The 12,987-nt window shown below is 38.4% G+C and overlaps 1 protein-coding gene across 1 annotated transcript in view; it reads left to right on the forward strand.

Moving 5' to 3' along the window:
- The window catches only part of plekhm1 (pleckstrin homology domain containing, family M (with RUN domain) member 1), a 28,345-nt gene that overhangs the window by 12,244 nt on the left and 3,114 nt on the right, over positions 1–12,987 (forward strand). Inside the window, exons 4-10 of the mRNA XM_067429801.1 lie at positions 2,065–2,697; positions 3,615–4,119; positions 4,555–4,723; positions 6,004–6,921; positions 8,995–9,140; positions 10,230–10,423; positions 10,542–10,605. Coding sequence (XP_067285902.1) covers positions 2,065–2,697; positions 3,615–4,119; positions 4,555–4,723; positions 6,004–6,921; positions 8,995–9,140; positions 10,230–10,423; positions 10,542–10,605 — 2,629 coding nt within the window. The remainder of the gene's footprint in view (positions 1–2,064; positions 2,698–3,614; positions 4,120–4,554; positions 4,724–6,003; positions 6,922–8,994; positions 9,141–10,229; positions 10,424–10,541; positions 10,606–12,987) is intronic.

Below are 12,987 nucleotides of genomic sequence, written 5' to 3' on the forward strand. Positions count from 1 at the left end.
CTACTAACTACTAACAACCTGTGATGTTCTAATCTGAGCTGTTCACGTCTTCAGACTCAGATTTCCTTTCTTTGGAGAAGGTGTGGCTTTAGAGAGCATTTTGCAGAGCTAGAACCTTTAAAGCACACCACTACATACTCATGTTCATCTGCCTCCACTTTTGAGTGTCACGCCCACATCTCAATATCTTTTGAAGGGTAGTGCACCCAAAAAACAATTTCCACCTTTCACGTCGTCACAACCTTTTCTAGTTATTTTTTATTTGAAGGCTCTTTGGCTCCCTTGACCTATGCATGACTCATTTGAATATTGGATGCAAGAGGGAACTAAATGTCATTAATGATCCTTACTGGATTTAAGTATAGCCTACTCTTTCCAAAATCATTCCTACGCCTTTGGTTTTCTTACTAACCAATCGACTGATGTTGGTTCATGCTTCAAAATAATTTTAACCAACTCTTTCCATGTGGGCAACCTGACACCCGTTTGGAAACAGAAAGAGGCATGTCATGGAGACTCTGTGAGGATTGTGACAAGCCTGTAGGATTAGTTGAATCATGTGGTTTAGTAATTGCTCCAGAGCCTAATAGTCAAGTGACACTCACTCACTCGCTACTCTACATGAGGCATTTTGACTCATGTTTGAGGGTTTCTTGTGTAGTTAAACTCAGTCGGACAGTTTTCAGCCTTTGTATTGAGTGTATGTTGAGTAAAAGAGGAGGAAGACACAGTACTTACAAAATGTCTAGTTTGGAAATCACAGTATGTCACAACACGATGTACCTCACAATATGTAATTTTACATGCATAAAGATCTGAATTGTGTGCTTCTTTTCTCTTCACCCTCTAGAAGTGACGGAATAGAGAAATGCCAGTATTGTATTGTCAGAATTGATTGCATTACATGACACAATCTTAAAGGTTTAGTTAAATTTCATCATCAATTACTAATTCACTGTCATTCCAAACTTTGAAAACAAATGAAGATATTTCTGTCTATCCATTCCAACACTGATGCTTTAAAAAGTTTATAAAGACATAAAAGTGATTAATATGATTCAAGCGGTTTAATCCAAGTCATCTTAAAATGATAACAGATTTAACTTGGGCTTATTCATTTATAAACATTGATCAATGCACATCAAACATGGTAAACGAAAGATTAACCATTCTTGCTTTACATGCAAGAACAAACGTTATTGGTTCTCGAGCCTCAAGCACGTCTGAGATTCTGATTAACATGACTTCAATTTTGAATGACCAACCCCTTAAAGGGGTACTTCAGCGTTGGGAAGATGAATCTGTATTTAAACTGGGTCATTAATGTAGTAGAAATGTGAAATTATTTTTTAATTTGGTGCTTTCTAGACTGAGAAAAGACAGAAAATGTATTTTTGTCTCATGGGGATGAAAGACTACAATTCCCAGAATGCTTCGCTGCCCTGTGAGGCCATTCACAAAGCCACCTGGATTACAGAGACTGCGTTCCTACAATTAAATGCTGAACGTGTCTGTTCAATATAACGATCGAGTTGCCGCGTGAGTTTCACAGCAGACTCAGATTACATTTAACGTCATAAATGAGTTGATGAGCTCTCGTGATGAGAGCTGAGGTAATCGCGACCACATTCGCGGCATACATTCACAACGCGTTTTCAGTTCATGCCTTTGGAAGCTTAACTTTCATAGAAATTAATTTGAGAAGTTAAAACACTTACATTGCTTAGCATCCGTTTAAATTTAATGCCTGTAGCTGAGCTGTGCTGTAAGTGTGATCTCCATTCCCCATGCACGAGTTGAAAACATGCGGAAATGGCTCCCTCTGCTGGCTGTAGTCTTTAGCCTCTGGGCAATCATTCCTCACGTGACGCAAATATCGTCAATTTGCGTCACGAGAGGAATTTTTCCAGAAATAAAATGCATAAATCTCTCGTCTCGGGGAGATATAAGAGGGCGGAGCACGATCATTTGAATATACTCCAGGGTTTCTACTGATACAAAGCCATATGTTAATCGCTGAAGTAACCCTTTAAATGATCACATGCAATTCTTTTGATTCTATAGGGATGTAGTTCAAGAACTAGACCGTCTAAACTTCATAAATTCAGACATTGGTCGCTGCAGAGCATGGGTTCGCCTGGCTCTAAACGACGGACTTATGGAGTGTTACCTGACCTCGCTGCTTCGCGAGGGGTCCAAATTGGGCTCCTACTACCAGCCCGGGGCTCTTCTGCTGGACCCAGAGGATCGTGAGGTTCTTCTCACCCTACTGCAGGGTTTGGCCTCAATGACCTTCCAGCTCTCCTATAAATCAGCTGTGCTGAATGAGTGGACCAATACACCACTGGTCCTTGCAGGCCTTTGCCCCCCCACACCTGCAGACGAGCATCTTTTGGGCCCCAAGCGCAAGGAGTCTTGGGATACAGTCTCGCAGTCATCTGGAGGGTCCGGAAGCTCCGACTGGGCTCCGGAAGCGATTCAGAGAGAGTCGAGGAAAGAGCAAAGCGAGGGCTGTGAAACGAGCACTCCACTTACCTCATCAAACCTTAGTCTGAATACGTCAGGATCGTCACAGCTGTCCTCCAGCCTGAGCTCTGATAGTCTGCTTCAGGGTCAGGAGCCCAGGAGTCCTGAAAATGAACACTGGAGTTGTGACATGGAAATCGTCCACAAAGCACAACAGAACACTGTTACAGAGTAAGTAAAGGTTGAAGTCTATTCTGTTAAGTCTTACCACGTCTCAACCATGCCTAATAAAGTGTCAAGTGATAAATCAACTTATTTTAATGTCAGCATAAAACGGAAGTTGATAGAAACCCTGTCATGATGTGAAACAGTTGAAAAAATTGTAAGTTGGGACTTGATTTTGTCCATGAGGAATTGATTGGATGGTTGTGGATTACTATTGGTCGATTTAATCATGTGAGTGGTAGGTCGTCAATAAGAGCATCATCAGAGAAGAGATGTCACTCTTCGGGGAAGCAATTTTAATGAAAGATTACGAGTTAAATTAATTTTAAAAAGGTGCATGGATAATCATTTATAATTAATACTGCAGTATTTTATAAAAAAAACAAGAATTTAAAATTTTGATTTAATGGAGACTTGAGTTGTACAGGACCATATATTTTAAAAATCAGCAATTTGGGTAGCTTAATAATAATATTTAGACTGAATAAATATTTGGCCATATGATAACAATGATTCGGTGTCATATCTACAAATTACCAAAACCTGCTTATTTGCTCTAAATTCATTCATTTTAAGAAGCTCCATGACTAAAAATATTTATGTTAAAACTAAATAGTCAACTTCTCTAACTCGTTGGGTCTCGGTCAACTTGTTGACCAGCCAACCACTTTAAAGCATCAACAGCATCATGCTATAAGACACTTAGTCAGTTCCTTGGTTTTTATAACCATCCAAAATAATTTCCTCAGCTGTATATTAAGAAACACATGTGTACTGATTGGCTGTGATTTGTCACTTCATGCAGTATTTCACTCAGAAAACGTGCCTCCATGTTTTGAAAGTTATTGCAAGGCTTCCCCTTAGGTTAAAAGAAATGCCAGAGAAATGATGTTGAATGTAAAGTCAAACTTCGTTGTTTGCAGGGAGAACAGTCAGGATTTGAAGAAGGAAGACATCGACGTGTTCATGCCAGCTCCAGACATTCAGCTCCAGAGTGACTCTGCCAAACATGCTGTTGACGGAAAAACACACATGTCTGACACGGACATGCATCAATCAGATGAACACGTCACAGAGGGCCCTAAAGTGTGTACAGAAAAGATATCAGCTGAAGCATTACAGGAGACAGAAGAAGGAACAATGATAGAAACCAAGATTATATTTAAAAGCACAAGACTAAAAGTTAAACATGCAGTCACTGGGACTACAGAAAGGGAGCAGAAGAGGGAGAACAGAGACTCATCTGTTGAGTCCCCTTCAGTTTCTACTGTTGAGAAGACCAATGACCTCCTCAAAGACCCTGACACTCTTCTTCCAGAGACCTCTTCTGCCCCGAGTTCAGTCGAACAATCCCGACATGCTGCATACAGACGAACCGCAAGTACTGTCAGTCGGAAAATCTCCTCAGACTCTCTGTATTCCTCCTGTGTGAGTATTTTCAAAGAATCATTTTCTTTCTACAGTATTCTTTAATATTATAGTAACGTTAAAGTGTTAGTTCACCAATTCTGTCATTAATTACTCATGTCGTTCCAAACCCATAAGACCTTTGATCATCTTCAGAAGCACAAATTAAAATATTTTAGTAATTAACAGAATTTAAATTTTTGGGTGAACTAACCCTTTAAAATAACTGACAGGGATTCTGTATTATTACAGCATTCATTGAGATTGTTTTCTTTAAAATTGATTTGTACTGTATCTGATGTATATACAAATGAAACTGGAATCAAATCAAAAGTTTGTGACTCAGATTTGATTCGTGAAATCAATATTCATGTCAGTACCCAGCCCTATTTAACCCTGAGGATGGAGGCTAATAGCAGATGTAAAATAGGCTCATAAAATGTTTTTGTCTCTCAGAAATCCACATCTTGGATATCAGAGGATGACTTCTACAAGCCAGAAGAAACGGGCAGTTCTGAAGCATGTGCCGTCATTGACGTCACGCAATTGAACGAGCAGGTGACGCCCACCTCTGAACCAGAAACCCTCCAGTCACCACCAAGCGTAGTGCACCGGAGACAGAACGGTAAGATGGATAAAAGACAGGAATTTGCTTATGCCAAATTCTTGATTAGTAATTACTGGGGGGAAAAGTTGTTGCCTCAGTTATCTGTGCTTGTATTTTTGACCACTTCCTTCTTTCAGAATAATGACTGTAAAAAACGTGCTGAAATATTTACACTTCCCTTTGCTTGGTTTCATATAGTTAAGTGCTAGATTTAATTTTAATTTCATTTTCATCCAGTGTTTGAAATGTTGTTTCATGCACTGAACTTGAGGTTTTAGGTTTGACTCCAGTTAAGATTTTGAATTAAATTAAAAGGCGATCCAAAGGGCTGCACTAGTAACCAGCCTTATACGACCTAATCTCTATCGACGCCATTGTACGAATAAATTTGACTTGTCCCTTGGTTAAAAATGAAGGCAATCAAATAAATTTTAAAGTTCCCATATTATGCTTTTCGAATATTACCTTTCATATCAGAATCTGTGATTGTAAAAGATCTGAAAAGTGTTAAAAGACAAAGTGCAGGACAAATAAAGTTAGCTGAAAATCAGATATGATAGCGTTTTGATTCCAAGACACACTATAAATGATAGACCAATCACAACCGACGGTGTGACTAGTCAGTGCAGAGGAGACTCTAGTGTGATGTGATAAGATCACTTATTGACTTTTTGTGCCAAATGATATCCAATCATTCCTGTCATGGCCAAATAAGATGCCTTTAGAGTATGTTTTTTTTTTTTAGGGTAACCAGAGTAAATATTTACCAATAAGAAATATTTCTTTCATACATTATTATTCATAACCACTTGCTTTAAAGAAATACTGTTTATTTAAAGAATACTGTTTTAGTAAAAATAAAATATAATTCTCACCTCTTGCTCATCATGTGAATACCGGTCAGTATGTGAATAATCAAGGACCTTACCGTAATATTTGTAATACTATGCAAAAAAAACTAAAATATTTATTTTCACATGGGAATAGTTCACAAATGTTTTTTTTAATTCTGTCATAATTTACTCTCCAAACCTGTATGATTTTCTTCTTCTGTGGAACACAAGCTACTTTGAAGAATTTTTACTATGCAAGTCAATGGGGTCCAAAACATCTCATCATTGGGCCCCCATTGACAACTTTCAAAATTTCTTCTATTTACCACAGAAGAAATAAATACAAACAGCTTTTAGTTTATATTTTTTAACTTTTTATAGCAATGTTTAAAAAGACAGATGTTCAATCAAATTAGAAATAGTGGATGTGTGTATATTATCATCATCTCTCGGTCTCTCTCGCAGGTCTTCCTAACCCGTTCAGAGGTTTGCTGAAGCTGGGTCAGCTGGAGCGCCGCAGTGCGGTGGGGATGTGGTGGGATTACTACTGCGAGCTGTCTCCGTTTGAGTTGCGGCTTTACAACAATGCAGAGGAGCGCATCTGCTACGAAAACCTGTCCCTGCTGCGCTGTGAAGACGTCCGCCTTTCCTCCGAAGGCCGTTTTCGGCTCTCCTTCCTAAACAAAAGAATCTACCTGCGTGCGCCGTCTCCAGGGGAGGCTGAAGACTGGGTCGATCGCATCATGGAGGCCATCAGCAAACTACGTCCCATGATGAGAGACGAACAATGGGAGGTCCTGCAAACATCGAGTGAACAGGAAGTCCCTTCGCCGACACCCTCAAGCCCCGAACGCACCATCTCAGAACTTCCAGATCCCCCTCAGTTAGATTGGACCCGTCATAAGGACCCAGAACTAGATGCCATAAAGGAAGCGGTGGTCTATCAGAACTTGGAAGAGAAGGGTTGGCGGTCTCTCGTGCTCTCGCTCTCTCTGGAGACCCTCAAAGGCTTCCAGGTCCAAGACGACTCCAAGACGCCTCTCTTCTCATACTCCATTGGGGCCATCAGGGATGTGGTTCCAGATGTTTCTCTAGGTAGTCCTGCGTTTTTTAAGATTCTGACTGCGCGGGACACACTGACACTGAGGGCAGAGAGCGGTGAGGAAGCCCAAGGATGGAGGAGCCTGATCAGAGGAGCACTCGACTTGTATCTTGAGACGGAGGATGATGGAGAGGTTCTGGGTGTCTCATCGCCCGGTGGTCATGGAGGGAGCATCCACAAACTGGTTCAACACCGACTGAAGGGAGACGGGACGTTGCTGTCTCACTTGTCTGAGGTCCCTAAGGAGAGAGGACTAGACACGCAGAATTACAAATGTGCAGGTATGAAAGGTTGGCATGAGCATTTTTTTAAAGGGATCTGTAAATTTTGAATTATAATCAAATGAAATTCATACTGACATTGGGCCCTATTTTAACGATCTTAGCACATGGTCTAAAGCGCACGCCGCAAATGCACTCAGGGTATGATGTTTTACTCACCCCCATCTCATCCGAGGTGTTTGTCTTTCTTTCTTCAGTTGAAAAATAAATAAAAAAAATTGACGAAAACATTCCAGGATTTTTCACCATATAACGGATTTGATGACAACCAATGGTTGGAGGTGCAAATCAATGCAGCTTCAAAGGCTCTGCACGATCCCAGAAAAGGAATAGGGTCTTATCTAGTGAAACGATCAGTCATTTAAAACTTTTTTTTTTTTAAATGTATACTTTTAAGCCTAAATTGCTCATCTTATGCTGCTCTGCGACATGCCACGGATTACATAATCATGTCGGTAAAATTCACGCTTCATGTAGGCGGAAGTACCATGAACTAATCCTTTAATGAGTCATGGGTGTGTTTTGGGCATAATTTAAACAATAGGGTGCTGGACGTGAAAAAGCTAACTGCATCGGGCTGAAACTAGCAAAAAAACACTTGCGTCACATTGCGCCAGGTGTATGATAGGGGCCCAATGACTTCATGTAACTGTTTGGATTTATTAAAGGGAATGTTCACCCCTAAAACAAAAATTCTCACCCTCAAGTTGTTCCAAACCTGCATGAATTTCTTTCTTCTGCTGAACACAAAAGAAGATATTTTGTAGAATATGGGGAAGCAAACAGTTTATGGGTCCATTGACTTCAATAATATGGGGGGGGGGGGGGGGGGGAGTGCAATGTAGGTCAATGGGGTCCATTACATACTTTAAAATATCATCTTTTGTGTTCATCAGAAGACAGAAATTCATGCAGGTTTGGAACAGCTGAAGGGTGAGGGAATGATGACAGAATTTTCATATTTGGGTGAACTATCCCTTTAAATAATGGTGTAATCTTTATTATTTAGTTTATTATATTATATATTTTATTGGAAAAAAGAGCATTGAATCAATTATATTTATCATTAATATATTTGAAAAAATATATATCAAACCAAGATAGTGCAGTAACTTGCGGGAAGCCACTTTGTTGTCATGTGACAACCATTAAACAGGAAATTATACTACAGAGAAGACTCCTGATGTACTGTAAGGTGTTAACTCCTGTAACTGTATTGGTTTAGATTAGTAATTTAACTGAATTCAACTAAAAGTTGGTAAGATTAAAAAACGTTTTTGAAAGCAATCTCTTGCTCACCAAGGCTACATTTATCAAAAATACAGTAAAAACTGTAAAATATTAGTACAATTTAAAATAAGTTTTATATTTAAAAAAAAAATGTTTAATGTAATTTATTCTTGTGACATAAAGCTGAATCCGCATCATTCCTCCGGTCTTCAGTGTCACATGATGCTTCAGAAATCATTCTGAAATGATGATTTGCTGCTCAAGAAACGTTTATTGTTAACAAAGTTGAAAACCTGCTTTTTCAGGATTATTTAATAAATATGTTTAAAAGAACAGAATTTATTTGAAATAAATCCTTGGTAACATTATACATCTCTCTACTGTCACTTTTAATCAATTTAATGTGTCCTTCCTAAATAAAAGTATTAATTGATTTAATCTTATTTATATGGCGAGGTTACTTCAGGTTTTAAAATTGTACATAGCATTCATAGAGAGAGACATCATTCATGTAATAAAAATATTGTTTGAAAAGATATATGGGCAAAAATGCATTTTTATTTGCTTGTTTTTTGTTTTTTGAATCGGTACATTTTTACATTCTATTTATTTGACAGAATTGTAATATAAATATTACATTAGACAAGAGCCATATACATGTACTCTAAACTGGATTTGACTAGTCTTTGCCTCAGAAACTAGCCATTAGCCACACATTTCCTTCCTTCACACGCTTGCGTTTGTGAGACTGATGAAATGTGCTCTAATGGTGATATTGAAGTGTTTTTCACTGTACCTGTGCTCTCTGGCACTAAGTAAAAGCGGTTGTGAATGTGTTTCCAGGTTGCCCTCGGCAGATCGGACTGTCTCTGGGGAAAGCCAGGCTCTGTGAGTTCTCAGGACAGTACTACTGCGATTCCTGTCACCATGGAGACATGACCATCATCCCCTCACGCATGGTGCACAACTGGGACCTAGCAACACGTGAGGTGAGCACCAATGTCTTCATTTATTCTTATTATTTACTTTATTTATGGCTTTTTTTTTGCTTTTATTTTTTTTTATTTACATTGATTTGCCATTTTACTTCCTGTTGTTACTAAAGTTTTTAATTCAAGTGCCATTTTTTTTACAGATATTAAAGGACAACTCCGGTGAAAAATAAACCTAGGGGTAATTAACACATGGTTACCGAGTAGATCGTTCTCTGGGATGTGTTTTCATGAAAATCGAATGTAAAGAGTTTTAGCTGTAAAAACAGATGAGCTTATAATGCTTTTATATGGGGCACGGAGTAAGTCAAATTAAATCGCTAGTTAATACCACTAACAAGGCTCAAAATATCCTATTAACTAGCGATTTAATTTGACTTACTCCGTGCCCCATATAAAAGCATTATAAGCTAATCTGTTTTTACAGCTAAAACTCTTTACATTCGATTTTCATGAAAACGCATCCCAGAGAACGATCTACTCGGTAACCATCTGTTAATTACCCCTAGGTTTATTTCTCACCGGAGTTGTCCTTTAAATGAATAATTCAAATCAATATAGCGTACTTTTCTTAACTGTCACTGTCATTTGATAATTCATTACATGAAATAGGTAAAACTTTACAATAAGTTTACATTAGTTAATGCATTAAAGGGTTAGTTCACCCAAAAATGAAGATTAGCCCGTTTACTCACCCTCAAGTCATCCTAGGGGTATATGACATTCTTCTTTCAGGCGAATAAAATTGTAGTTATGGTAAAAATTTCCTGGCTCTTCCAAACTTTATAATGGCAGCAACTGTTGGGTCTTTTTTAAATCCATTAAAAAGTGCATCTATCCATCATATAACTGCTCCACATGGCTCCGGGTGTTAATAAAGGCCTTCTGAAGCAAACTGGTGCTTTTGTGTAAAAATCGGCTGACTACTGTAAGCTAGTTATTTAAGTCTATAAAGTTTCAAATAGTAATATTTATTTTTCTTACACAAGTGCATCACTTCGATTCGGTAACATACTACACATCAGATTACATGAGATTTGTTAGTCTTTATGTCCTTCAGCTGTGTGTGCATGTCTTTATGTTCAGGTCTCAAGACAAGCCTTTAAGTTGCTGACTCAAATAGAGCACGAGCCGCTCCTGAACCTCGACGTTTTGAATCCTGACCTGTTTGATCACACTGACATTGTGGCTAAAGTGCAAACCCTGAGGCAGAGACTTCGGTTCCTCGGAGACTACATCCTCATCTGCCGCAGCGGAATCGGCAAACAAGTCCAACCGAGGTGTGTGTGTGTGTTTCTTAGATGCATGTTTATCATTTGCACACTATCGAGTCTCTAATAGATGTTTGCAACAGATAAATAACCAGTTTTATTTATTTATTTATTTTATTTTTTCCAGACTTCAGCAGAGGACTTATTTATTGGATAACTGTGACGTATACAGTGTATTGGACTTGCAGCAGGTATTTATTCAGTAAAACAAATAGATTTTTAACAGTTAAATACATGCAACAGTAAAAACCTTTTTTTTTTTTTTTTTTTAACTCCTTACTATATACTAGGGATGTCCCGATCAGGTTTTTTTGCCTTCGAGTCCGAGTCATTTGATTTTGAGTATCTGCCGATACCGAGTCCCGATCCGATACTTCTATAATACATAAAAAAAGAATAAAGAAGAGCGAAAAAACAAACCAGGATGTTCCTTATTTTTTATTTTATTCACCTTATTTTAACACTCAACAACTCTAACAAACAGAGCACTTCTGTGAGGTAGCTTGAACAATCAAGTAATAAATAACAAATTCTTCACTTTTGGATTTTAGTGCAACATTAAAATTAAAAAAATTCCTGGACCGGAGTTGCAGATGCAGAACAATTAATTATGTTGGTGTGAAATAAACAGTTATGGAAATTAAATTAAATAATCTGCTCCCAATAATCCCGAAAAAAGTCCGTTAGTGCCTTAGTGACAATTTCTTCACTCAGAGATGATGTCGATCTCAGCTGTCAATCATGACATCACACAGCCGTTTTTATAGCATCAAATAACTAACTAAAACTAAACTTATTTAAAAAACGAACACTTGAAATGAAATCATCGTGATGATAACTGCCTACAATGACATAAATTAACTTTGGGGAAAAAATATTTGAAGTGTAGTTTGACTGAAGTGTAATTAACAATGCTTTTCAGGTTTTTATAGGTGTAACATTAGTTTTTAGGTAGAGAAAGTGAATAAAGTAGGCTAATCAAATGTAAAATGCATATTTAACTGTTTAAATTAAAGACTAATCCTTACAAAAGCTATTCAATCAAGAGCAGTGGGTGATTAGTTTCCTTATCTTTTCTTTGACATTAAACAGACAGCACGGCTACTGCCCCTTTAAGACCTAATGGAAGGCTCTGCGTCGTCTTTCTTGGCTGCATAAAGTCCTCTTAAAGCATATTCAGACTATATGTCTGCTTGGATACTCATCAAGATGGACATGTTGACATACTTCTTGTGTGAGTTGGTCCGTTTAACCACAAGACTTGAAAGAGAACTCAATATTTGCGCGCTGTGAGACGAGTGCGCGCTTTCGGATGATGCACAGAGACAGATCAGCGCGCGTGCGCGCTCTCATTCGCGTCTTCTCTACACATGACAGTGAAAATGACTGCTCATATTCAATGACAATACGGCAGCACTCGCATGAATTGAACAAAGTTTACACAGATAGACCGTTTTGCCCACGGTTTTCTTTTATTAGCGCTGTTGTAATGTATCACTGAGGAGCCAGCACGTGTATCCATCTACAGAAACATAGCCGCCTACATAAAGCATTATTTTCAAGTTACAACCTATATTATTGCGTCATCAGATGTGAGATGAACTGCGGTGCAAGTGCTCACTTTGTCTCTCACCCCAGAATATACATATATATCCGAGTCCTGATCGGGATGTAACGTCCGATTCCGATCGAGTCTGAAATCACGTGATCAGATCGGGACATCCCTACTATATACAGTGAATAACTGTAATGTATCTAACCTTACATTGAATATACTGTTAAAATTACAGTGGAAAAAGAGCAAGTCATTGTATAAATTACAGTGGAAAAACTGTGAATTGATATTGCCAGAATTCCCTGTGAGACACTTCACATTTGATGTATTTTTTCATTTCTAATGTTGTTAAATGAATGTTCATTGCATTACATTGAGTGTTACCATGATGGTGTTTAGTATTTGTGTGAATGACACTGTGCAGCTTTTATATATTAGTATATAACGTCTCAGTTTGTGGAAAATCTGCACGTGATGATCTTTAATTCATCATGTGACTTTCCCACCACCACCTGTGTTTGGTGGTTTTCTGTGTACAAAACATATTATTATAAGTTGGTATATTAAAGGGTTACTTTACCGCTTTCAAATTAAACTGTTATTCCCTTAAATAAGACGAGTTGATACATACCTCTCTCGTCTCAGTGCGTGAACTTAATCTCTCTGACGCGCGGTGACGATCTGATAGCATTTAGCTTAGCCCACTAAGCCCAGTTCATTCACTATGGAACCAAACAGAGATCTAGTTAGAAGCGATCACACACCTCCACGTTTCCCCTATTTAAATACAGTTACACGAATAGTTGAACAATTAAGTATGGTGACATAAAATAAAACGTGGCACTTTTCTAAGCGGCTTAAAAAGGAGAACTATAATGTATGGCGGAATAGCACTTCTGAGAGTACTTCGACTCGGCGCAGTAAAAAGTCCCGGCTGAAAAATCCTCCGTTACATCTCCCCCTGCCCGCTCTCATTCTGTCAATAGGGGAGATGTGAGGGAGGATTTTTCAGCCGGGA

The sequence above is a fragment of the Pseudorasbora parva genome, chromosome 21 (genome assembly GCF_024679245.1).
Source record: "Pseudorasbora parva isolate DD20220531a chromosome 21, ASM2467924v1, whole genome shotgun sequence".
In the NCBI taxonomy this organism is placed as follows: domain Eukaryota; kingdom Metazoa; phylum Chordata; class Actinopteri; order Cypriniformes; family Gobionidae; genus Pseudorasbora; species Pseudorasbora parva.